We start from the raw sequence: 25,210 nt of genomic DNA, 5'->3' as shown, positions 1-25,210 counted from the left end.
GTAAATAGTACTGGTTATTCTTTAGAATATCCTCATAATTCTGAAAAATCTGTTAACCATGCAACCAACATTACAGAATTCTAAACCCCAAATACAGAAATATGACAAATAAAAATATAGGAACGATACAAACTCAAAAGCAGGAAAGGTTTAAAGAATAGAATAAAATTACAGACAAGGAAATAGATAAAAAGATTATGGCACAGAAATCAATTATGAAAAACCATGGGAAAAAGAATTACAATCATAGTGTTCATTTCGCCAACACAACTATGAAATAAATTGAGGCAATATTCTTTAAAACGCACTGTCAAATCTGTGGGAATTAAAAATAAGAATAAATAACACCCCATTAAACCCTGACTACTGATGGTAGGGCTGAGGGTAATTCTTGAACGTAGGTTTACCCTTATATATTTGCAAAAAAGTTCTTTCTCAAATTTGAACCCATGACAAATCAGTCACAAAGTAGCAGCTTTACCGCTGCTTCAGGATTGCCCTCTTGAATTCAAAATAAGAATAATAAAAGGAAATTGAAAATAATAATTCCCCTCGAGTTTTAAGCTTTTGTCAAATATGAGGAACACTGCACAAAGTTCAATCAAATCTTAGATATATATTGAAGCATGAGGTAATGTTTCTCTTCCTATTGTTAGGCAAAATTTCAGCAAAGAAAATACTTTAAAAATTAAAGAGCCCTTGCATGAAACTATTTAATAACAAAAGCTTTGTCATCATGTCAAGAAATAAATAAAAGCTTCATTAAGAGAAAGGAGGATGCAAAATCCATTTACGAGAGCATCAGAAATTGAGAGGAGGCCGCAACTGCTGCTATTGCCAAAGGATCCAAAGGGGCAATTCCAACATAATGTTAAAAGGAAATTTACAAAATGGACACATAATATCACCTTTTCTGCATACGTGGAAAAGGAAGGAGGATGAAACTCGATAACAAGGCTTAAGAAATCAAATGACATGATCCGAACGTCAAACGCAAGATGTGTCATTGCATGAAAAATGTAAGCCATCAATAAAGAAACGATCTGCTGCTGAGTACCCTACAAAATATAGGAAAAACCAAATAACAAAATAAGGTGGATGAAGTATAGAAAAGAGTAATCTTCACTGTAATAATATAATCATGCAACAGTCATAGTATGCATCAAGGGAAAACAAATTAGATACCCAAAATCTGAATTTGGAACCAATGAGGATAGCAAACAGCTTCACAGGGTATAGAGTATTACAACTAGACATCTAAAGCATCATAGATTAATAACCATAAGGCAACGTAACAAAACAGATATCATAACAAAAAAACTATCATTTACTTTTCCGCAAGAGAAAAACAGATCAAACATCACTCTTCCAACACAATCTTATGCCTTTCTTTGGTAACACCACAATAATATAATAAGGACAAGGCTCTTTAAAGTGACAGGTAAGAGGGTATCCACCCATAAACTCCAGTTGGTTAAGATCAAGACGCACTTTAAACTAAATCAAGGATGGATACACCCTTAATTGCTTAATTTAGAGACAAGCTCACACTTTAGATGAGCTTTTTCCATGTAATATACATAACACATGGTAATCTGTATTAGCATTAGTGTCCCATAATAAAATTCAACCATCCTAAATCGGGAAGACATAATGATGTACCACCCGCACACCCCAAGGGAAAGTTTTAACTTCTATTTTTACAACAACCACCCCCCCCCCCCTCCCGACAATCAAGGAAAGAACTTGAAGTGATAGTGACAAATAAAAAATACCCAAGTTGTTTTTTGAGAGGCTGAATATTCTGAGGGGACGTTTGGTAGAGGAGAAATTATTTTGTTCTTGGGAATCACGATTCCTGTGAGGAAAGTGAATTTCTCATGAATGTTACCAAAAGTTGTTTGATAGGCCAAAATATTCCCAAGAATGTTGGCTCAAGTTTCCTGATTCTATGTTTTGATGATTGTCAATGATTCATGGGAATGTGGGCTCATTTTACAAAACAAACTTTTGATGAATTTTTGAAAAAAAAATCTGATATGCCACAAAAGGGTCAAAATGCGGCGTTACAAAACTAACCTCTGATTTTACAAAATTTCTGATATTAAAGCTTATTTATGTCCTATAATTTATGTAAAATTTTCCCCACCTGGTGGTATTATTTCATGAGATTCTTATTCACAATTTTAATGCCCAGGAAAAATTTAAGAATCGTTGTACCAAACATGGGTAACTAGGATTTCCAATGTGAGTTTCCTGGGAATCTAAAATTTATCCCTCTACCAAACGCCCCTGAAGTCAAAATACTCAGATTGATTTTAAAAGTATTGGAAACTAATAAAATTATGCCTGATTGAAAACAAATGCTATATATTTGAGTTTCTTTCTAGGGGATTGAAAATTTCACCGCAAATATTGTTATCAATCCAACAAGAAGTCAGAATGGCTCAAAAACATTTATTTTTGGGCGGAAGAACGGTTTTGCGAGTAGGATGGATTATAAGGTGCTTTGGTGTTGTGCTCATTCCGCTGAAGTGTGGTTAATATGGCAGCAACATGATTCCAGAAACTTTTAGCCATAAATTTCTTTTTCCCCACCTTTTCTGGGCCTTGTAGGCTTTTGGTCAAAAAAAAATTAAGGGTGCTTCTACTTCTAACAAGTAAAAGTACTGGACTGCTCTTTTCAGGTTATGCACTTTTTCATTATTTTCTTCTCTCTAATGTCCTTTGCAGCTTGAGGAGCACACTTATCCTCATGATATGTATATTTTGTTTACATGAATTCTTTTATCAAAAGGGAGGAGAGAAAAAGCAGTTAGAATATTTTACCATTTCAAATGACAACAGCAAATTCTCAATATGTAAGAAAAGTAATTTAAATTAACAAAATAGAAAGTACCTCTTTACAGCCAGGGAAAATCACCAATTTCAAAAGATCATACAATGATTTTCGAACCACTTTATCATCATCACTAATGCGCTCACGAACTTTTTCTACAGCAGCATACTTGTGCAACGTCAGTTCTGCTGGATTTTTGATGAATAAATCCTTAATACCGATCAATGCATCTATATTTTAACGGGGGAAGAAAGAGTATTAATATGCAGACCACTGAATTTAAATGAAAATTCAAATGCTTGACAGGATTAAATATAGCAATAACCTCAATTCATGATATTACAGCTCAAAAAGAGTAAGAATATATTGGGAAGCTAGACCTTCAAAGAGATCATGGTGTGCCATTGCCCATTAAAGTAACTTTTGGAGGATACAAACAATAAAATTAACCACCATGTTAACTTTCTTATCAAAGATTTTGAAATAATGATTGATATTGACACAGGGTTCATGGTCCATATTTATTTGGTTTGAGGCTTAAACTTGAACCAAACTGACCTCTATTGATCCCTAAATTCTAAAAACAGAACAAGAATCAAGGTTCTGGTTTGGTGGCTTGGTTCCAAACCAAAGTTCATTGTTATTTCAATTCAGAACAATGTTCTATTAATTATAATAAAAAATACACATTGTAACTGTAACACATTACTCGTATTCCCTAAAAAACAAGGTAGTAGCAAGTGCATTACTACAAATTGGCTTCTAACTTTAAAGGTTGCCAAATAACCAAATAAATTAATCTTTACTTAGCAGAAAGCTTCTGTCCAACTCAATTTATCAAAACTAATCATTTAGAAAATTTTATTGGTTTAAATATTAGAACATGTACCACTGAGATTTAATTATATTGCCATGCACATTTAGAGGCAATTATATAATGACAACACATTCAACAAAATAAATATACCTCTACGAACTTTTGCATTGTGATGAGATGTTTGCTGAAGAAGTTCTTTTAAAGTCAAACCTTTCTTGTTTACAGCTAAACCCCCCTTCTCTGCTGCTACACTCTGCTCCGGCAGAACAATTGCTGTTCAAGACGTGTCAGTAAACTTATTCCGTGACATTAGTTCATGTCAAGCCAGTCATAAATAAAAAAAGTAAACAAAATTTCCAATTTCACAGATTTGTCTAGCATTTTAAAAAGGAAAAACTACGGCATATAACAAAAGAAATCAGTTCAGGTAATATGTTTCATAAACAAAAACAAACAAGTTATTAAGTGTGTACAACAAATTTTACCATATCTCTTGCATTTTGCCTCACTAACACAGAAAGCTCTAAACGAACATGTCAAGAACAAAACCTAGGTAAATTTTGGAGCGGACGGGATGTAAACTTAGTACCTTTAGATTTGATTTCGGTATTTGTTGTATTCTTAGGCGGCGGCAGCTTCCTCCCAACCTTTCGTCTTATTTTCTGAAAATTTTGAGCAAGTAACACGCCGATAAGCGTTGAAAAGCTTTTTAAAAAAAGTCATGAACACACACATGCAGGCAAGTATACAACAGAATAATGCTAGGGCACACAGAGGTAACCTTGAAGTCGACGCCACGCTGTTTCATCGACTTGGCTTTAGAACGAGTCATCTTGGGCTAATACGCAGAAGTAGCAAAAACCTGAGTTAGATTCTAGCGCCGTTAGAAAGGAGAAAAAGAGTGAGAAGAAAAGAAAGTTGACACTGTGAATCGAAACAGTGATCTTTTGCAGATTCACAATGCTCTCTCCCGCGGGTAACCACGAAAGTGTGCTTTTCTTAGGAACGATTTAGGGCCCGTTTTGGATCAGCTTTTAAAAAAATGATTTTTATGCATTACTTTTTTTTAAAATAACTTTTTTTAAAAGTTAAAGACGTGTGATCTGAAAATTACTTTTACATAAAAAAGTTGTTTGGATGTTAAAAAAAAAAAAAAACACTTATATATATAAAATTACAATAAAAGAGAGATAAAATAGTATGATCATGAGATAAGGAGAGATAAGATTGATATGATAAGATAAGGTTAAAATTGTATTTTAAAAATTTATATAATCTTTTTTCAAAATAAAATTTTATATTATTTTTTAATTTCTGTTTTTTTCAAAAGCAACCAACTACTAGCTATAAGAAAAAGCAGCATTTTAACTTTTATTTTAAATTTTGCTTTTTAAAAAAATTGTTATTCAAACATCTAAAAATTCTCAAGAGAACTTTTATTTTAAAAAAAGCAACTTTTTTAAGAATAAAAGCTCATCTAAACGGACACTTAATCACACAATGGTAAATTAAAAAGAGTATATATATATAGGTAGAGAAAAAGGATTGCAGTGTCATTATATTTTTCTCCTCACTACACCACACTCATCCATATAAATAGGCTATATAGCAACGACACACACTAACACTTCAACATGACAGGCAACGTGACACGGTCAATTCTAAAAAAATATGGATTATAACATATTAAAACATATTTTAATATTAAATAATATTTTTAATGTACCAAAAAAAAATTAATTTATATAATGTATATTTTTTTAAATATTTAATAATTTAATATAAATAAATAAAACTAAACTAACTAATACCCCTCAATTTAATCAAAAAAAATTCAAAGAAAATAAATCATTCCATATCACCATTATATTAATACAAAGCAAAAAGTAATAGCAATAAATACAATAACAACAAAAGGAGAAATTATATAAATCACTACAATCAGAAATCGGAGAAATAAGGATGAGTGAGAGAGATAAGGTGGTGTTTGATCGGGTCTTTTCAACATTTTCCCATCTATATGAAGTAAGATTTTTAGGAAGGCAACGTTTGTTTGAACAGATTTTCTTCAAATCCCCATCTATATAATTTGCATAGCTTTCCCAACTGAACCACTGAAACCCACTAATCTGCACTGTTTAGAAAGCAAAATTGAGGGTGGGTTTTTATGAAAACCTGGGTATGCACTCTCCACCACCTCCTCTCCTCCTTCCTTTCATGTGGATTCTCTTATCCAACATCTCCAACACCTCTCTTCTGCTCCCATCACCACTCATTCCCTCACACTTGTGCCTCCAATTCATGATGACAGGACCCATTTCAATTCTCTCCGAAATTCTCTTGATTCAACTGAACCACCGCTACCCATTTCAGCTTCTGCCACCAGAATTGATTATGATCAACTAGAGGAGGCAAAGTTTGGATTTTTATCAGCCAGGGTTAAGTTGATGCTCAATTCAATTGTTGGGTCACCTTTGCATAGTTTGAATGATTTCTTCAACTCTGCCAAATTTGAATTGCTTGAAGTTGATATTCCCAACCTTTCTGGCAACTGGGAAAGAGCCCTTTTGTTATTTGAATGGGTTTGGTTGCATTTTGGGTCTGAAAATATGAAGGTGGACAATCAGGTTGTTGAGATTATGGTTAGCATATTGGGGAGAGAATCACAGCATTCTATTGCATCCAAGTTGTTTGATTTAATTCCTGTTGAAGAATACTCACTTGATATCTGGACAATCAGGACGTTGCGTTTTATTCGTTGGATGACAAATGGAGGATATTTGTATTGGGGTTATATTTGTCATTTCATACTATTTACCCATCCAAATTTTATCATAAACCAAACATAGGTTTTATACTTTTTCATAAATTTTCCTGATAATATTTCGTCAAACCAAACTACTTTTTTTTTTTAATTTTCCTATCTATTTCACTTTATCTCACTTTCTTACCATTTTTCTATGAATTCTATTTCCCTAGTATTTCAAAAATTTCTACTCAACCAAATGCCCCCTAAAAGAACAGACATCGCTATAATTAGAAATCGAAAAACAACAAGGATGTGTTTTGGTACATGATAAATTTTTTAGTGTCATCATGATTTTCAGTAATATAACGAGGAATTGAGTTTATTGAGAATGGTATAAAAAATTATTTGATAGGCATATTAACTAAAATATTGAATAATTTTAGTGAGTATATGACCAACTTACGACACTAACCTTTTAACTTTTCAAAAGAACTTAATTCAACGGAATATGATGAACTTACGCTTGGATGTGTGCTGCGTTCATTAAAAAAAAAAACTAAAAGTCAGCCACCGAAGGAAGACAACTGACAGTGAGAACCACAAGAACAAATCCTTTTGTTGCTTGACAACACAAATCGATAGAACAGAGCACATGCAAGCTTACCGAGAAGCAACCACACTGGCGCAAGAGGAAACGCTTGAATTCGAAGACACCAAAGCTAGGTTACGATGTGTGCTGCATTAATTAAAAAAAAATTAAAAAAATCAGCCACCCAAGGAAGACAGCTGAGTAGAGAACCACGAAGAGCAACTCCATTTATTGCTTAACAACACAAATCGAAGTCAACAAGAGACCACCGAGCTTACCGACATGCAACGACGGCAGCGCAAGATGCAACATGAAAAATGAAGACAGACACCAAACCTAGGTTTTGATCTGAGCTGGAGTGTTTTTATCTCACAATTTGCTTTTCAGTTATATTCTTCTTCAATCATGAAATATAATTTCTTTCAAGATAACAATACCAGAAAACTAAAAGGGTATCAAAGCTAGCTCAAAGGGGAGTGTCTAAGGCCTTATAAAGGTCATATTAGTTGTCCATCCAATCAACGTGGGACTATATATCTCAACACACCTCCTCACGCAAGAGCCCTTTGGGCTAGAAGCGTGGAATTGCACAGACCCGACGGTGAGGCTCTGATACCATGTAAAAACCTTGGGATACAAATGTGGAAGTGCATGTGCCTCATTAGTTCGTCTTAATTAGTCATTATAGTTAGACAGTTAATTAGTTATTACTGTTATGGCTGTTACTGCTTTTAATTCTGTATAAGTAGTAGATAGTTTAGCTTGTAATCTTTTAAGTTCTTCAATTGTATTTTTCATCTTCTTCTTCAATCATGAAATATGATTTCTTTCAAGATAAGAATACCAGAAAACTAAGATGATATCAAAGCTAGCTCAAAGTGTGGGAGTGTCCAAGGCCTTATAAAGGTCATATTAGTTGTTCATCCGATCGATGTGGGACTATATATCTCAATAAGTTAGATTCTTCAATTACCACATATTTTTTTGGTATATGAAATTTTAGTTTTCTTCAGCGATTCCCACGAAGAAGAAGAGAGCAGCGACGCTGACGATAAAGAAGAGAGTCATATAACCGCACGAAGGAAGAGACAGCAGGGTCCGAGAAGAAGAAGAAAGAGATACGTTGCTTTTATAAAGGGACTGTATTGGATTAGAATTAAAAAAAAAAAAGATTGAGATAAATTTTTTTATAGATTTTTAAAGATTATTTAGAATCGGTGGAAATTTAAAGATTTTTTTAAAAGACCTGTTTGCTAGATAAAAGTTTTGTCTGCATATGAAACATTATTATGACACAAATAGCAGTCATTATAATTAAAGAATCGTGCCTACATAACTACCTTCTCTGTATATACTAGTTTCTTCATCCTAATATAATAGAGAATGATACAAGGGTGCCAACTTAAAATATGAGATTGAACCTCATCTATATTTATTAGGGGAAGTTGATGCAAATGTTTTGCTGATGCTGATAGTTGCTGTCGTTGTCCTATGAAGACAAGTGTTCTGATGGAGGTTGATGTGCCCATGCTCTAAAAGCTACACTTTCTTGACTAGAATTGGCTACTAAACAATTTGCATGTGTTTTTTTACTCATTTCATCGCAAGAGTTGAGTCAGTTGTAATTGGCGATTTTTTTTTTTTTTTCCAGCTTTCAAGTGAAAACAAGAGACCACAGAGTTCTTCTGTAACTTGCTAGTGTTGCTGCTCATACATCAAAAGCTTGTATCTGTTTGTAGTGCAACTTGCGCAGTTCATATAATTCAAATTATGATTGTGAAGAATTGGCGATCAGAAATATGCTTAGGTGTGTATGCAGAGGCGGATGGAAGTAGACGAGAAGGGGCGCAAGTGCCTACCCTTAAAATATGATGTAAAAATATAAAAATATTTTTTTTCTTAAAATTCAAATTTTTTCAATTTAATTTCGGGGTAAGATATTATAACAATTAATTAGAGTTACTACCAATCAATTTTACCGTTAGATCGATCATGTTCATCCAACGATTATATTTATTTTCATATTTGTATGTTATGATTTTTTATATTTAATACTTTATATTTATTTTCACCTTTATATGGTTATGATTTCTCGTATTTAATGCTTTTACATTAAATATGGAGATCATAACCATACAAAGATAGAAATAAATATAACTATTAGATCAACATAATTGATCTAACAGTGAAATTGATTGGTAGTAACCCTAGTTGGTTGTTACTATATCCTGCCCCTTTAATTTTTCTCCTTCTAATTTATTTTCCCGTGAGTTTTTTTTTTTCTCTTCCACCTTTATTATCCAAACCTAAGAGCAGAGCTCTGTTCCACACCCATCATTTGCATATCTCAAACCTCAATCTCCGTTATTGGAAGTTGGAACATTTGAGTCACAATTCGTCCAGATCTAGATCTAAACCAGACTCAGTCAGCCGATAGCTGCTCGCAAGTCGCGTTCCAGACCAGATCTAGATTTGTATGTACCTGAACTTGTTGAGTGCCTACCCTTCATTAATTTTCTGGATCCGCCGGTGTGTGTATGGTCTGGCACGTATGAGACTATTAGGTGTGTCTATGGGTGTTTGGCCAACGTCGAATACTATTGTGAGTAATGTTTAATGTTTTCATAGAAATTTGGCTAGCTAGACTAGCATTCGAAGTTCGAGTATTTTGATTAGACAGTTGGGAAAACAAAGTGCTAATAGGCATTAGTTACAGAGGCAAAGAACCTCAGGCCATATACTTACATAGTATAGAATAAAGAATAAAGTCTCATAATATAAAATTTGATTATACAAGATTTGATTAGATTTTAATATTATTCAGCGTTTGATATAATATTGTATAAGATAATATCATTCAGTATTTAGTAATACACTGTATAATATTAGATAGGATAAAAATAAATATTTTTTACAAAAATACCTTTTAATAAAAAATTTATATAATTCTTCAAAATATGTCATATGATAATAATTTTTATAGAAATCTATTGATTAGTGTGTCCAAAAATATATTAATTTTTATAAAAATAAAAATTTCCAATATTTTAAAAATTTATATATTGAATTTTTTTTTTATTTTAATATATTAATATTAAAAATATATTAATCCTCGATAATTGCACTGGTTAATATATTCAGGCCTAATCCCATCTCTTTATACCTGATTAAGTTATACATCATTTTGATGTATAAGAGGATGTTGTTGTATAAACTTATACTATACAATGATAATACTAAATAATTAAAAATATCATAACGTATAGTATAAATTTATAATATCAGATCTTACATGATTTTTTCACCCTTTTGCCCCTTATTAATTAATTAATAACCATTTTGTCCCTGATTCGAAACTATTTATCAATATACCCCTCTTTAATCGACTACCTTGCATTTTTAATCGACTAAATAACCAAAACATACAAAAAATGGTTGTTGGGAGATTTAGTCGACTAAATCTCCATATTTGACAAAAAAAAGGTTAAGTCAGTATGATTTTAATCGATTAAGTAGGGTGATTTAGTCAATTAAATCTCCCAACAACCATGTAGTCGATTAAACATGCAAAGTAGTCGATTAAAGAGGGACAAATTAATACATAGTTTCGAATCAGGGACAAAATAGTTATTAATTAATTAACGAGGGGCAAAATGATCAAACAGCCTCATATCACAACAAATGTGCTCTAGGAATCCTGCCAATATGATTAACATCCTCTCCAGTTTCCAGTACACGCTCTCTCCAATAATTCGACTACTTTGCCAGCCTTATCCCAACTCAATAATTACTACCAGGCTCACCAGCATCCGAAAACTGCAATGGAGAAAATATTGACTAATTTTTTTTATTTATTTTTTGAAAAATGATCCTTTACACTACGGTACAGCCCAATCTTTCAAGGCCGACAGTGCCAAATTGAATTAATAAAATCCATAGCCCGCATCAAATATAGCAATGCAATTCATCACTCACAGATCAGAAAGCCTAAAAAAAAAGCTATAGAATTAAGAGAAGTAACTGAAGAAACAGATCTCATCAAGACCTAAGAAAGTAGTTGCTTGTCCAAATTCAACTTATTTTTAAGAATGACAAATGGTACCCAGTTTGAACGATTGAAAAGGGACTGAAGCCCCAAGTACAGACCATGTGCTCCAATTGACAGTTGAAGTTTTTGCTCCAAAGTAACCTCCGTGTGGAAGTGAGTTTTCTCATGTTTTATTTAACCTGATTTAGTCTCTCTCTTTTTTTTGTCATTATTGATTTATTTTTATATGATTACAATTTACAATAATGTAATAATATGCAAGAGTCAAACGTCTAAAACACTAATCGTGATTCGTGGGAAACAGCTGGGCACTTCCAAAGAATAAGAAAATATTGTTTGATTGGGACTCTTGATCAACCTCTTAATACTAATTCATTGGTCTACAATTCCAGGCATGGAATGCACACAAGAATTTCTCGGAACGGGCCCCACTGTGGACAAGAGCTTTGCAAAAGGTTGGCCATTAAGTTATGAGTAATTTGGTCATCGTACGAATTCAGTTGGATAATGGCATTTGGCTGAATCATAGGTGCGTGCGTGCTTTTCCAATTGAAAACAAAACCACCTCTATGTTATGCCCACACCTGTTTGTGTTTGCGAGGGGACTTGTGTCATCATGTGTGTGCCAACTGCCTGGCAGATAATGATTTGATCGCTATCTTGACTTGAAAACCCCATGACACCACTGATGCCATGTGAGATTAATCAGAAATCCACATCAAATAACAACATCCTTGGCTAGCTGGCCTGGCTTATATGCAATCACTAATTGGAGAAAGAGGCTCCACCGATCACTAATTGACAACGTGTCAAAATCGTTGTCCATTTTATGGTTACAACGTAATATAAGATTGTGAAAGAGGATTGCTTCCATTACACCGTCAAAAAAAAAAAATGTATGTAAACTATTCCTAAGATTTTATTAAATTTTAATGTTTTATAAACAGTTATGCAAGGACTTTGCGACTCGTGTCCAACATTTTTGTGTTATTATCAATACACACGATCAATAGCTATGGACACTTTGGACTAATTTCATTAAACAATTCATTTTCGTTGTTGATATTTTAATTTTAACAAATGGGAGTTAGCGTTCTATGGACCGATGGTAGTTTCACCACGTCATGGCCGGTTTGATCTTTAATTCTGGGTTGATAGGGATATTTAGGCACTGCGTTGAAAGTTGAATCTGTGAATGTGACAACGAAGGGAATTTAATGAGGCATTTGCGCCTGTTATGGTTCCCATCAATATACCATATTTAGAACAAGTTGATATTTAATAACTCGTTGTAAATTAAAAGTATTGAAAAAATAAAAAACCAAATAATTCTCTCTGCAGACAGGGATAGATTATTTTAAAAATAATATATAAATAGATTATTCTTACACAAAGAATAAAAAATTTTATACTCATTCATGACCATTGATTAACTTGTATATAATATCTCATATAATTAAAATATTATAGCCATTGAATATGAGTGAAATCAACAATAATCAATTTTAACAATAGAACTTACACAGTATAAAATGATCTTAACTGTCTACCGGGAAAAAAAAATGACTTTAATTATATATATATAGGCAAGATAGTTTCATATCGGTGTCAAACTTTAAAATTTGATATCAAATTCTAACCATTGATTTCTACCAATCAACGATTAAGATTTTATGTCAAATTTTAAAATTTGACACCGATGTCAAAAGATCTTTTATATATATATATATATATTTAAGGTAAATGAAATGTCATATTACATGATGTAACAAAAATTTCTTACACACACGATTAAGAAGACGGAGAAATTAGAGGATGGGCCCCACATATCCTTGTATGTGAAGAAAATTTTTGTTACATCATATAACATAACATTTGATTTATCTATATATATATAGGGATATAATCTTTTGACACCTCATCTAAAAGCCGTTAGATTAAAACAGATCAATTGTGTCACATGCTTGCGAATCAGAGTCGTTGATCTTTTTTTATCTAACGGCTCTCAGATGAGGTGTCAAAAGATCCTACTTCTATATATATATATATATATATGGGGTAAGATCCTTTGACACAGTGTCAAATTTAAAATTTAATATCTCCTCTGAGAGTCATTGGATCAAAAAAGATCAATGACTCTGATTTGTAAGCACGTGGCACTATTGATCTTTTTTGATCTCACGGCTCTCTCAGATGAGGTGTCAAATTTGAAATTTGATACTGGTGTCAACAGATCCTACCTTATATATATATATATATATATATATATATATATATATATATATATATATATATATATATATGGGCTTACCGTTTCTCAAGTTGCTTGAGAGAACTTTATCTCCGGCTACTAAATCATAATCGTGTAATGATGGATCAATAGTGATAAAAGAGAGAAAAAAGAAATCATAATAATTTAAAGATGAATAAATTAATATAAATAAATAAATAAACAAAATGACGTAATTTTTTTTTTGAATAGACAGAGAAAAATATATATCAAAGTGCTTGAGAATTTCTCTCTCTCTCTATATATATATATATAGGGGGCAGGATATTCTTACACTGGTGTAAGAGTTAGAAGTCTTACGCTCAATCTTGACCATTGATCCACTTGTATCCAATGGCTCACATTATTAAAAAATTTAAGCCCTTAGATATAAATGGGATCAGTGGACAAGATCAAGAGTGTAACGTTTAAAATGATCCTAACCCTATATATATATATATATATATATATATATATATATATATATATATATATAATTTCACGAAAAACTTCCCATACAATTTATAGCTCTTATAGGACTTCTATCTGTGCATTGTTATTAGTTGAGACTGGAGAGGATACCCTTCTGGTCAGGGTTTAATAGGGGAGCTACAAAGACCATTCTATCTGTCGAAAATAATAGGTTCAAGGACGTGGATCTTCTCTCTCCTCAAGTGATAGCCAAACTGATAGGAAGAATATCAAGAACCAACAATATACTTGTGGGCCTTATCTCAATCGCCAACACTCAATTTTTGAAGAATCTTAAATGCAAAGATAGCAGTATCAATTTGATCTTTGATGCATGCCCCTGAAAAGAAATTTTCTAACAAAAAAGAGTTAGTTGGCCAAAAACTATGTATTTAAATTATGGCAGAGAATCTAACCTGTTTGAATTCTGTTTTTTAAAATAGGTTTTTTATTTTTAGAAAAATAAAAAATCTGTTTATTAAAATTTATTTTATAAAAATAATTCTAAAAATAATTATTTTTTAATTTTTAGAATTAAATTTAATAAACATATCTGAGTTGTTTTTGTTTTATGTTTTGATTTTTAAATTTCAAAACAACAAAAATTACATATTTTATTAAAAAAGAAGAAGCGAAACACAGTCAAATGGACGTTAAAACGAACAGGAAAGAACCAATGACCAGCATTCTCATTGATCGTGTGGCTCAGTACTATCTACAACCATTAACACTTAAATGTCATCATAGAAAATAAAAAGCATACATAGGTGCATATGAAATCTCTTGCTCGACCACTATTACAACACTCGTACCAAACATTTTGCCAAGGCATTTTTAGACAGATATAAAAGAGCCTGCTATCTACATCTATTTAAAATTAAAAGGAGAAAGGAAAAAAGAAGGTACATTCAACAAAAGCAACAAACCATTTGTTTCACCGGCCATCAGCAGAAGTAAAAGAATCTGCAAATCCAGTAGGCCTTGCAGGGATACTACTCTTACTGTCTTCTAAGTCCATATAACTCAAGTCCTTTCCTTCTGCCTCCTGCCAGCCCTTCACCATCTGGGTAAGGGGAAGGCTATAATCGATGCCAGAATACTCCTCAATGTCATCATCAAATGGTTTCCATTTTTCAACAAGTGGTGACAGAACATTCACAGCATGACCCATATCAGGCCGTTGGGTTGGTTCTCTGGCAGTGCAGTGCCCAGCTAGCTCAGCAATGACGGAGATGCTCTCAAACGTTTCTTCGTTTATGTCAAGGGCTGGGTCAATTGCAGCCATTAGTTTCTTCTTATCTGATTTTATATGCCAGAACCATGCTGCCAAGTATTGGCTTTCCTCAGGTCTATCCTCATCAAGTGCCATTAATCCAGTCAACAGCTCCATTAGCACAACCCCAAAACTGAAAACATCTGCTTTGGTTGTGATTTTTCCTGTAACTGAAATATATTTAACGATGAAACCCAGGATTAGCATAATATTTAGACATAAAATAAAGAAAGCTAACACCGCTTTTAGAAACCATATACTAATACTTCACTGGGCATAAAGTAATTCATATACAAGTAATAAAAAACTAAAATTACAAAATATAAAGAAGAAGAGAGTGATTAAATACGAGTATATGTAATTTTAAGAACTTGTAAAAATACACTAAAAAAAATTCACCTGCATATTCTGGCGCCAAGTATCCAAAAGTCCCAGCAAGCCGGGTCACTACAGATTTTTCGCCTTCAGGAGCAAGTTTTACCAATCCAAAATCTGATACTTTTGCTCTAAAATCATCAGCGAGCAAAATATTTGACGACTTAAGATCTCTGTGAATGAAGCTCTGGTGAGCCAGAGAATGAAGATACTCCATTCCTCTAGCAACATCCAAGGCAATATTGAGCCTCCTCTTCCAAGACAGGGGCTCCATTTTTGAGCTCTTCCAATGGAAAAGATGCTTACTAAGAGCTCCTTGTGGCATATACTCATAAACTAGAATTCTCTCATTGCCTTGGACGGAATAACCCAAAAGAGACACTAGATGCCTGTGTCGGACTTTTGATAGAACTGCAATTTCAGCCTGGAATTCGTCTAAGGCTTTGTTACTAATCACACCTGCTTCCATTCGTTTTACTGCAATTTTTGTTCCATCATCCAATTCTCCCTTATAAACAACGCCGAATCCACCACGGCCTAGCTCATTCTCGGGGGCAAAATTCTTGGTCACATTTCTTAGAACCTGAACTGATATCACAAGATTTCCAGCTTCAAGGACATGAGAATCCCCAATTCCACTGCTGTTTCTACTCCCAGACACACTCCCTGTTACAGTGGAAATGCTTCCATTGGTATTGTTAGCAACCGTAATCTTTACAGTATTGTCTGAATCAGATGGATCTCTAGGGTGAATTACTAGTGAATCACCATCCTTTCTCCTCCTGAAATAATATACATAAAGTGGAATGAGAAGAAAAGCTGCAGCAGCCACACCCGCAATGGGGGCTACAATTGAAACCAAGCTTTTCGTTTTGGATTTTGTTGTTTCATGAGAATTATTTGAACTTGAATTTGAGTTTCCTGGTGTAGGTTCAGCCTTCCCAGATCCAGATGGTGGACTCTTGTTCCCTGAGGAAGGAGCTTCCGGGCTACCATTTAACAAAGGATTCCCCTCAGTCATAATTTTCAAGCCATTATTAGTGAACTTTGGCAGCGGAGGGGAAATGTTATTGCCACTCAGATCCAACAATGTCAGAGATGTCAAGCTAGTCCAGTTACTAGGTACTACACCACTGAGATTGTTACCCTCCAATCGAATTTCAACAAGAGAACCTAAATTTGCAACAGAAGGACTTAGAGTACCAGTAAGATTAAAGTTTGGCAAATTAATCATAGACACCTTTCCATTGGCATTGCACTTAATTCCCAACCAATTCCCCTCGCAAGGGTTATTAAGAGTCCAGGAATTAACAAGATTTGAAGGATAATTCAACCCATCAAGAAATCCCAAAAGCGCCATGACTTCAAAGGCGCAGGGAACCCCGGGTTTGCTTTGACAAAAATCATTGGAATCATCAGATACTTTAGACGCTTTAAAATTTGGGATCGGACCCATCAAATGGTTATTGCTCAAATCCAGATTGTCCAGTTGCATTTTACCTAAGGCATCAGGGATTAGCCCAACAAGCTGGTTGCTATTGAGGTTGAGATCCTTCAGAGAAGTCAAGTCCCCAATGTTCTCCGGAATGGACCCAGTGAAACTGTTCCCATGAAGCCACAAACTCGAGAGCGAAACCATGGTGGCCACCAAGTCAATAGTCCCAGTAAGACCCTTACCCTGCTGGTTATTCAACCATAGAAGCTGCAAAGCGGTGCCGTTTAGACTCGCCGGGATCTCTCCGGTCAAATTGTTGCCGGAAAGTATCAAAAACGACAAAGAGTTCATCTTCCCGAGAAAATCCGGCAAGGGACCGGCCAAGTTACAACTCGCGCAAGTAAGATTGGTCAACTGCGTGGAACCCTGCAACGAAGAAGGGAATTGCCACCCACCAGTGCTAGCATTGAGGTTGTTGCGATCCAAAGCCAGAACTTCCAAACTCTCGAGCCCGTCGAAGAAATCTGAAGGGATGGAATCGAAGTTGTTGTTGTCCAAATAAGCATATTTCAGCTTAGACAACCCACTGAACGATGGCAAGGGACCGTTGAGCTTGTTGTTCTGAAGGCCCAAGTTGAAGAGCATGGTGAGCTGGTTCAGGTTCTGCGGTAAGGGACCACTGAGGTTCAAGTTCTTAGCTTGAATCTGGGAAACTCTGTTTCCATCACAGTATATGTAATTCCAAAGAGGGGTTCCACATGGGTCTCCACCATTTTTAGGCCATGGAAGCAGCTCCGGGTTATCCAACCCATTTCTGAAATCGTTGAGGATTTTGACATCGTTTGGGTCGGTGGCACTGAGGACCATTGCAGGTGCTGCAAGAGAGAAGACGAGGACGAGAGTGGAAAGAAGCATTGGAGAAGGGCCGTCCATGGCGGCGGTTGAGTCGGAGGTTCATCCGAGAGAGTGAAGAACCAGTGTTTGATAAAATGCCCCCTTAGATTTGGACCAGCTCATATGGAATCTGACCGCAAAAGAAACCATGTGAGAGAGAGTGAAAAAAGAAAGCTAGAGAGACGTGTAACTCTGACTGTGAGTGGGAGGAGTAAAAACGATATGTTGAATGCAAAAACGGAAATTAAGGTGCGCTAATGGCGCCTTTGATTCGGTGTGGCTTTTGAGAAGTTCGTAGTTCCCCTTTAAAGCATCAGTGTTCAATTAATCGCCTCTTCCATAGTCTCCGATCTGGATTTCCACGCCACCACCATATATTTGTACAAGTCCAAATTTATTATCTTTCTCTCTCTTCTTCTTACACTTACACATACGCGTGTTTTTGGATTTCCTGATACATCACTGTAATGATAATTGTTGAGTAAACACCTTTTTAGTCCCTGTCAATATCTACTAAGTCTTTTTTAGTTCTTGGCAATAAAAAAGGATCAAATTGGTCCCTAAAATTACAAAAAAAGATCATATTAGTCCTTATGTCAACTCCCAAATATGTAGGGTGGCCCTTTTCTTGTACTTTCAGGGACTAATTTGGTCCTTTTTTATTGCCAGAGACTGAAAAGGACTTCGTAGATATTGCCAGGGACTAAAAATAGTGTTTACTTATAATTGTTTATAGCCTTTGACGATTATGTTTTTCTTTTTTACTATAATTTTGCTAATCCAACTCAAATATATCATCATCATGTTGCTATTCAGATGTTATGATAGATTTGACTAATTTTAACATGAATTTTTTTTTAAAAATTTCCTGTAATTTTTTTTATAATCGTTTATTTTCTCCCTAAATTTTTTTATCATTGACCCGTTTTCTAAATTTTTTTATCGTTTATTTTCCTGACTTATTTTTGTATCATTTACTCTCTAAGTAAGGGAGTTAAGTGATAAAAAAACTTTAAGTTAATGGTAAATGATAAAAAAAATCTAAATAAAAGAATAAATGATTCAAAAAAATCGTAAGGGATAAGTGATAATTAACAAAATTCATAGGAATTTTTGTGAAGTTTTCCCTTTTAACAGTTCTATATCTCTCGTTAATACGATTTTAGTATCCTTAATTTCATATTATTTCCTACGAACGTATCTGTTGTTTGTTTTATTGAATGAATAAAATCATTTTCGATAAATTTTTGTTTTGTTTTTGAAATATTGATGTCTTAGATTTTGTATTAACTTAAGCATACTAGGTATGTTAAATAGTTTTTGTACCAAAAACAAATAAAATAGTTTTTCCTTTTGTAGAGTCGTCATAAAGAGAGATCTCTTCGTTTTCCATGTTAATTAATTTTAAGTAACCAATTTTCCTTCTAATTTAATATTCCGAACAGATAAGTAAAGAAAAACAAAACTGGTAGATAAAATTCACATGGGTAAAAAGATCTAATAGAGTATTTAAATTTCTACACAGCCTCATGGTCAAATGATCGCACTCAGATGATCACATGGATTCTCTCACTAGAAGAACTATCCAAATGAATGTAGTTTCACATGAGAAATAGAATTTTAGTCCCAAAAACACGGGTACAACCAAAATGAGTTCCTTAATGTTTTCAAAAAAAATTAAAAAAAAATTGAGTTCCTTAATTGCCCAAGACAATATCTGTAGTGATATTTACCAATATATATACGAATTAAGCAAATCATGCAGTTATATTATGTATTATAGATAAAATATAATGTATTTTAAAAATTAATTATGTACTACGGGTAACATCGGCGGATCTATCTTATTGCAACTGTGTGCAAGTGCAGACATAAAATATTGGAAGAAAAAAAATACTTTTTGGGTCCTTAATAAAAATTACAGGAAAAAAATCGACTTATGATCTCTCTGAATTTCAAAATAAATCAAGTTAATTGAAATTGTGATCCTCTAAAATTCAAAGAAAACTGACATTAGTCCCTCAAAATGACTTGGGTCTATTTTAAAATTCAAAGAGACCACAAATCGATTTTTTTTTCTTAAGATTAAATTGGGCTTTTTAATTTTTATTAAGGACCCAAAAAGTACTTTACTCAAAAAAAAATTGAAGTTGAAGTTGAAGTTTTCTTTGTTATTGAAGACAGTGGGTGATATTATATCACTAATAGATTTGAACTCATGTATAAAGCAGAGGAGGTAGATGATCAGAATTATCACTGTGCAATTAAAAATATTAAAAACAGACTTACTTGATATGTATGAAACAGACAGAATCAGAAGAATGAAAAATGCAATATCAGAGGAATAAAATCCGAGCCCACAGAACGTGTCTCCTTAAGACAATTTGCCCCCTCACTGATGCCAAAGGTTGATGGACACTTGTCTCCCAGGATAGAACGTATTTCGTCTGAAGAGTGGCGGCACTACCAGTCAACAGCCCAAACGAACACAACAAAATGCCAGAGGAAACTACACCGGAGTATGAAAAGGAACATGCAAAACCGAAAGGAGAAAAATTCCGGCAGAGTTTCAGTGCAGAAAAATTGGATCCATTTTCTAAAGGTGTCAGTGTCTATTTATAGACAACGTAAAGTCACGTTCCAAAAGGCACCTATTCGACGACGAAACAACACATCCGTTGGACACGAAAAGACACATTCGTTCGATACGAAAAGATACATTCGTTCAACACGAAAAGACACTCATTCAATGATGAAACAACATGTCCGTTAGGATGAAACAACATGTCTGTTAGGATGAAAAGATACATCTGTTTGTCGACGAAAAGGCACACCTTTTCACTACCAAACTTCTTATTCATAATCAATAGATTGTCTATACAATTTATATATATATATATATAAATTCCAACATTCTTTTATTTTTTTTTCTTATTTATATTCTTTTATTTTTTAATACATTTAAAACTTTCTTTGAAAAATAAAGTTTTTTGGGGGCACTTTCGTCGAACCCCCGCCTCTAAATATGCAGAGATAAATAAAATTTTATAAATCAGCCACTGACGGGTAGTACATGATTTTCGAAGAGAGAAACAAAATTATGTACTACCCTAATAATAGTTAATTTTTGAAATATACTATGTACTACCCGTAGTACATAGTTATAATTTTTTGACTATACCAAACTTTATATATAGTGACATTATACATTATGCAGCTGTACTATGTACTATGGGTAATACATAATGTATTTTAGAAATTAACTATGTACTATAGGTAGTACATGATTTCTGAAGAAAGAAAAAAAAAGTCATGTACTACCCGTAATATATAGTTAATTTCTGAAATATACTATGTACTACTCGTATAAATTTGTAACTGTACCAAACCTTATACACAGTGACAAAATACATCATTTTTCCTCTCTCTCTCTCTCTCTCTATATATATATATATATATATATATATATGAGAGAAAATATTTCTCAAGCAATATATTTATCTTCGTCTATTCAAAGACTACGTCGTTTTGTTTATATATTTCCTTATATTAATTGATTCACCTTTGAATGATTATGATTTCATTTTTCTCTCTCTTCCTTTATCACCATTGAACCATCTTTATACGGTTATGATTTAGTAGCCGGAGATAAAATTATCTCAAACAACTTGAGAAACGATAAGCCTTATATAAATATACATACATACACACACATACATATAGACTTTTTGACCTTTTTGCCCTTAGTTAAATAAAAAATAACCATTTTATCTTCGTCCCAGAACTATAAACTCATTTGCCCTTTTAATCGATTAAATGAAATAGTTGATCGATTAAATGTCGAAAATTTATTTTAGTCGATTAGTTAATCGATTAACTAGTTGTAGGTATTGCAGCAACAAGGCAAAAGGTCCTAGAAGATCCCAAAATGATTAACAACAATAATAACATTGCATAACATGAATCAGTGTTCCCATTATTTACACTCAATGAATCATCATCATCATTATTTACACTCACTACATGCGGAGTTTGGTGTTTTTCGATGAGACCCTTAAAAAATCACTAAGAGACATTGACATCCCACCAAAGAAGCTCCTCACCGGCGGCGACATGTTTTCCGATAAGACCCTCATGCAGAAATACCTCCCCCCACAACAACCCAATGGACTCCAACAAAGATTCCGACTATCCTTATTCCTCCAACCACTTCCACATGTACGAGTTTATTCTTTTGCCAAGGAAGCTCCTCACCGGCGGCGACATGTTTTCCGATGAGACCCTTATGCAGAAATATCTCCCCCCACAACAACCCAATGGACTCCAACAAAGATTTTGACTATCCTTGTTCCTCCAACCACTTCCATATGTACGAGTTTATTCTTTTGCCAACAATTTTGGCTTCAGAAAACTTTTCTAATGGGTAATATTCAACAAGCTGTAGAGATTGGTGTTAATTATGATGATGAATTTATGATGATGATTCACTGAATGTAAATAATGGGAACACTGATTCATGTTATGCAAAGTTATTACTGTTGTTAATAATTTTGGGATTTTCTAGGACCTTTTGTCTTGCTGATGCAATACCTGCAACCAGTTAATCAATTAGCTAATCGATTAAAATAAATTTTTGACATTTAATCGATTAACTATTTCATTTAATCGATTAAAAGGGAAAATGAGTGTGTAGTTATAGGATAAGGGTAAAATGATTATTTTTTATTTAATTAGGAGCAAAAGGGTCAAAAAGTCCATATATATATATATATATATATGGGATAAGTTATTCTACTTACCATTTTTTTTGTCTACTTGTGCCTATCATTCTCTAACACCATAGTCTTTGAATATATGAATTTTTTGACGTAAGTTTGGACTTTTCGAGACAAAGCTTGAATCAGCCCAGCCCACTTTCACTCCCTGCCCCTATCTATAAAAACAAAAACTACGGTGACACGGTGAGATCCGTTAGCTGTCAATAAATAGTTAAATTGTTTTTAAAAAAAATATAATGTTGATTATATAAAATATGGATGTTATCAAATAAAATCTCGAAATCCGTATTTTATCAATTAAAATGATTTTCGAAACAACCTTAAACATTAATTTGACTGATAATATATATTATAAAATTAAATATGCTATTTTTTATCAGTTAAAAATGAACAGAACTAATACTATATTTTTTAGAAATTAAATTAAAGTTTTTAGTCGTTAGATATTCATGTCGGGTTGTTTGGATTCGCATCTTTCTTTACGGTAATCATTTTAATGGGTGATTTCAATGTTCAACCACAAATAATTAAACCAGAATTATGTCTCCATGGGATAACCGAAACTTACGGAAAGGACCAATCGGCTACGGATTTTGACTTTCAAATTTGGTATGAGTAGCGGTGTAAATAAGTTACATTAGATTAGACTTTGACTTAAATAGATCATATTTATGTTAAAAAAACTTGGTCTGATTTGACTTGTTAATCTGTGTAGACCCAAAATAACAAGTCTGGTTTGACCTATATTTAAAAAATAAAGGAATTGAAAAACTTCATTTTCAACTATTGTGATTTTGTGATTTATCATCTGACCCTCGTGATTTTAAACTTATCACTTGTACCCATTGTGCTTAAATAATTTATCATTTAATCTCCCGTGGTTTCAGATTTTCACTTAGACTCCTTGTGGTTAAAAATATTTTTACTTAGACCCCTTGATAATACATATTTAATTTATTTAAAATAATATTTTATTAATTTCATCTCAAATAATTTTTTTAATTTCAAATATATTAAAAAAATTAAGATAATTTATAAACTAATTTCAGAATAAATAACTTAAAATAAAAAGAGAGAAAATTTATTTTAAATATTTTTTAAAATATTTATTTTTTAAACCACAAGGGGTTTAAGTGAAAATTTTTGTAACCACGAAGGGTCTAAGTGAAAATCTGAAACCATAGGGAGTTAAATGATAAATTATTTCAGCACAGTGGGTCTAAGCGACAAGTTTAAAACCACAGGGGGTCAATTGATAAATCACAAAATCACAATGGGTGAAAATGAAATTTTTTCAAAAATAAAAGCCTTGGCCTAGATCTGTTAGCCTATTTAAGCATATTAAATATTCAACAATTAAAAGAATAACTAAACTAATATTACTTTATTATTCAAAATTATTAAAATAATAATTTTATTTATTTTATTTCAAATAAATAATATGATATAAGCTGGCCTGCAGGTTCATAGGCCCGACATATACAAAAAAGCTTATGGCCTGTTTTCGAAATATGGTTTTTTTAAAGCATAGACCTGTTCTATTTTACTATTTATAATATATCAAATCTGACCTAATATAGACTAGGTCGTAGGTCCCTGTAGGCAGACTTAACCCATTTACATCCCTAAAAGTAAAAGAAAAAAAAAGTGTTAATTAGCCTTGTTTCTTTTTCTATTTTTTTTTTTTTTTTGTAAACAATTAGCGTTGTTTCTACTCTAATTGATTATGCGTATATTTTTTTAATTTTAAACTACATAATTTAAACTTAAATATATATATATATGGTCCACTCAAGTAATATATTTTTTATAAAAAATGTAATATGCTTAAATGGGAATCAAATTCTCCCAAATTAATCCTCACTCTCCCCCCGCCCCTAACACCCCAAATCAATATTTTCTTTTTTCTTTCTTCACAAGAAAGGTTCTTTGATATCTATATACATATATCTAACAATGGAAGGAATTATATATATTATACACAAGAAAGGTTCTTTATTTAGATATATCTTATATGACTCGTGATAAAAGGAACATATGCTAGATTATAAATCGTGCAAATTAAGAATTTTATTTTTCATAATTAAAGTCACAAAAATTGGAATCCAGCTGTATTTCTTTTTAAAATTGTTTGGTCAATATGGAAGAGTGCGATCATTTCAATTGTTTTTTATGAAAATTATAGCAGCAACATCCTAAAGCACCGGTACTTTTTAAAGAATGAAGTAAGTAGTGGTATAATAAAAATTTTCAAATGGTTGCTTAAGTGGGGGAAAAAGGAAAGAAAGAGGATATTGCAAGGATCTCTACTCTGGAATTCTCCTATTAAAGTTGTTTTGTGTTTTATAATGGAAGTTGTTTACAGGAAAATGGACAAAGGTCATAATCAGCTCTTTCTATTGGCAATTACTCAATAATTAAGACTTTCCTCTGTTGGTGAAGAAAATGGCATCACCATCTCCAATTCCGTGCATGCATCAAAATGGAATGTATATTACATTATTATCAGCAAACCATCCTACGCGTAATCTTATTGGTCCTTTGTTTCCCCCTCAGTGTAAGAGCAACTTATCACGGGTGTTTGCATGAATATCGTATTGTTTACGCGAGCTTATAGTCAAACAACAACAAATGTTTCCAAAAATAAAATAAAAAATAGTCAAACAACAATGG

At 33.0% G+C, this 25,210-nt stretch overlaps 2 protein-coding genes across 2 annotated transcripts; both read right to left on the bottom strand.

Moving 5' to 3' along the window:
* Window positions 1-4: 4 nt before the first annotated feature.
* LOC133306194 (uncharacterized) lies at window positions 5-4,610 on the bottom strand (the record flags this gene model as incomplete). Its single annotated transcript, XM_061506473.1, has 6 exons — window positions 4,438-4,610; window positions 4,246-4,318; window positions 3,807-3,929; window positions 2,900-3,069; window positions 909-1,058; window positions 5-49 (listed from the first exon to the last, which is right to left on the bottom strand). Coding segments are annotated over exons 1-6 (612 nt in total), but the record flags the coding sequence as incomplete, so codon positions are not given.
* A 9,847-nt stretch (window positions 4,611-14,457) lies between these two features.
* On the bottom strand, window positions 14,458-18,157 carry LOC133306197 (receptor protein kinase TMK1-like). The gene is made up of 2 exons (XM_061506479.1): window positions 15,455-18,157; window positions 14,458-15,225 (listed from the first exon to the last, which is right to left on the bottom strand). The coding sequence occupies exons 1-2, from the start codon at window positions 17,796-17,798 to the stop codon at window positions 14,717-14,719; spliced, it is 2,853 nt and encodes a 950-aa protein (XP_061362463.1). The 5' UTR covers window positions 17,799-18,157; the 3' UTR covers window positions 14,458-14,716.
* Window positions 18,158-25,210: the final 7,053 nt, after the last annotated feature.

This window comes from Gastrolobium bilobum, unplaced genomic scaffold (assembly GCF_033153095.1).
Source record: "Gastrolobium bilobum isolate Gb01-03AN ecotype WA unplaced genomic scaffold, APGP_CSIRO_Gbil_v1 utg6649, whole genome shotgun sequence".
Taxonomy (NCBI): Eukaryota; Viridiplantae; Streptophyta; class Magnoliopsida; order Fabales; family Fabaceae; genus Gastrolobium; species Gastrolobium bilobum.
Note: the sequence above shows the minus strand (reverse complement) of the source record. Positions and strands in the feature narration are given on the sequence as shown.

Excerpts from the sequence above, each read along its gene's own strand:
- LOC133306197 (XM_061506479.1), bottom strand. The coding sequence starts at position 17,798 with ATGGACGGCCCTTCTCCAATGCTTCTTTCCACTCTCGTCCTCGTCTTC. Across the intron at positions 15,226-15,454 it reads CTTGGCGCCAGAATATGCAG|TTACAGGAAAAATCACAACC; the intron begins GTGAATTTTTTT and ends AATATATTTCAG.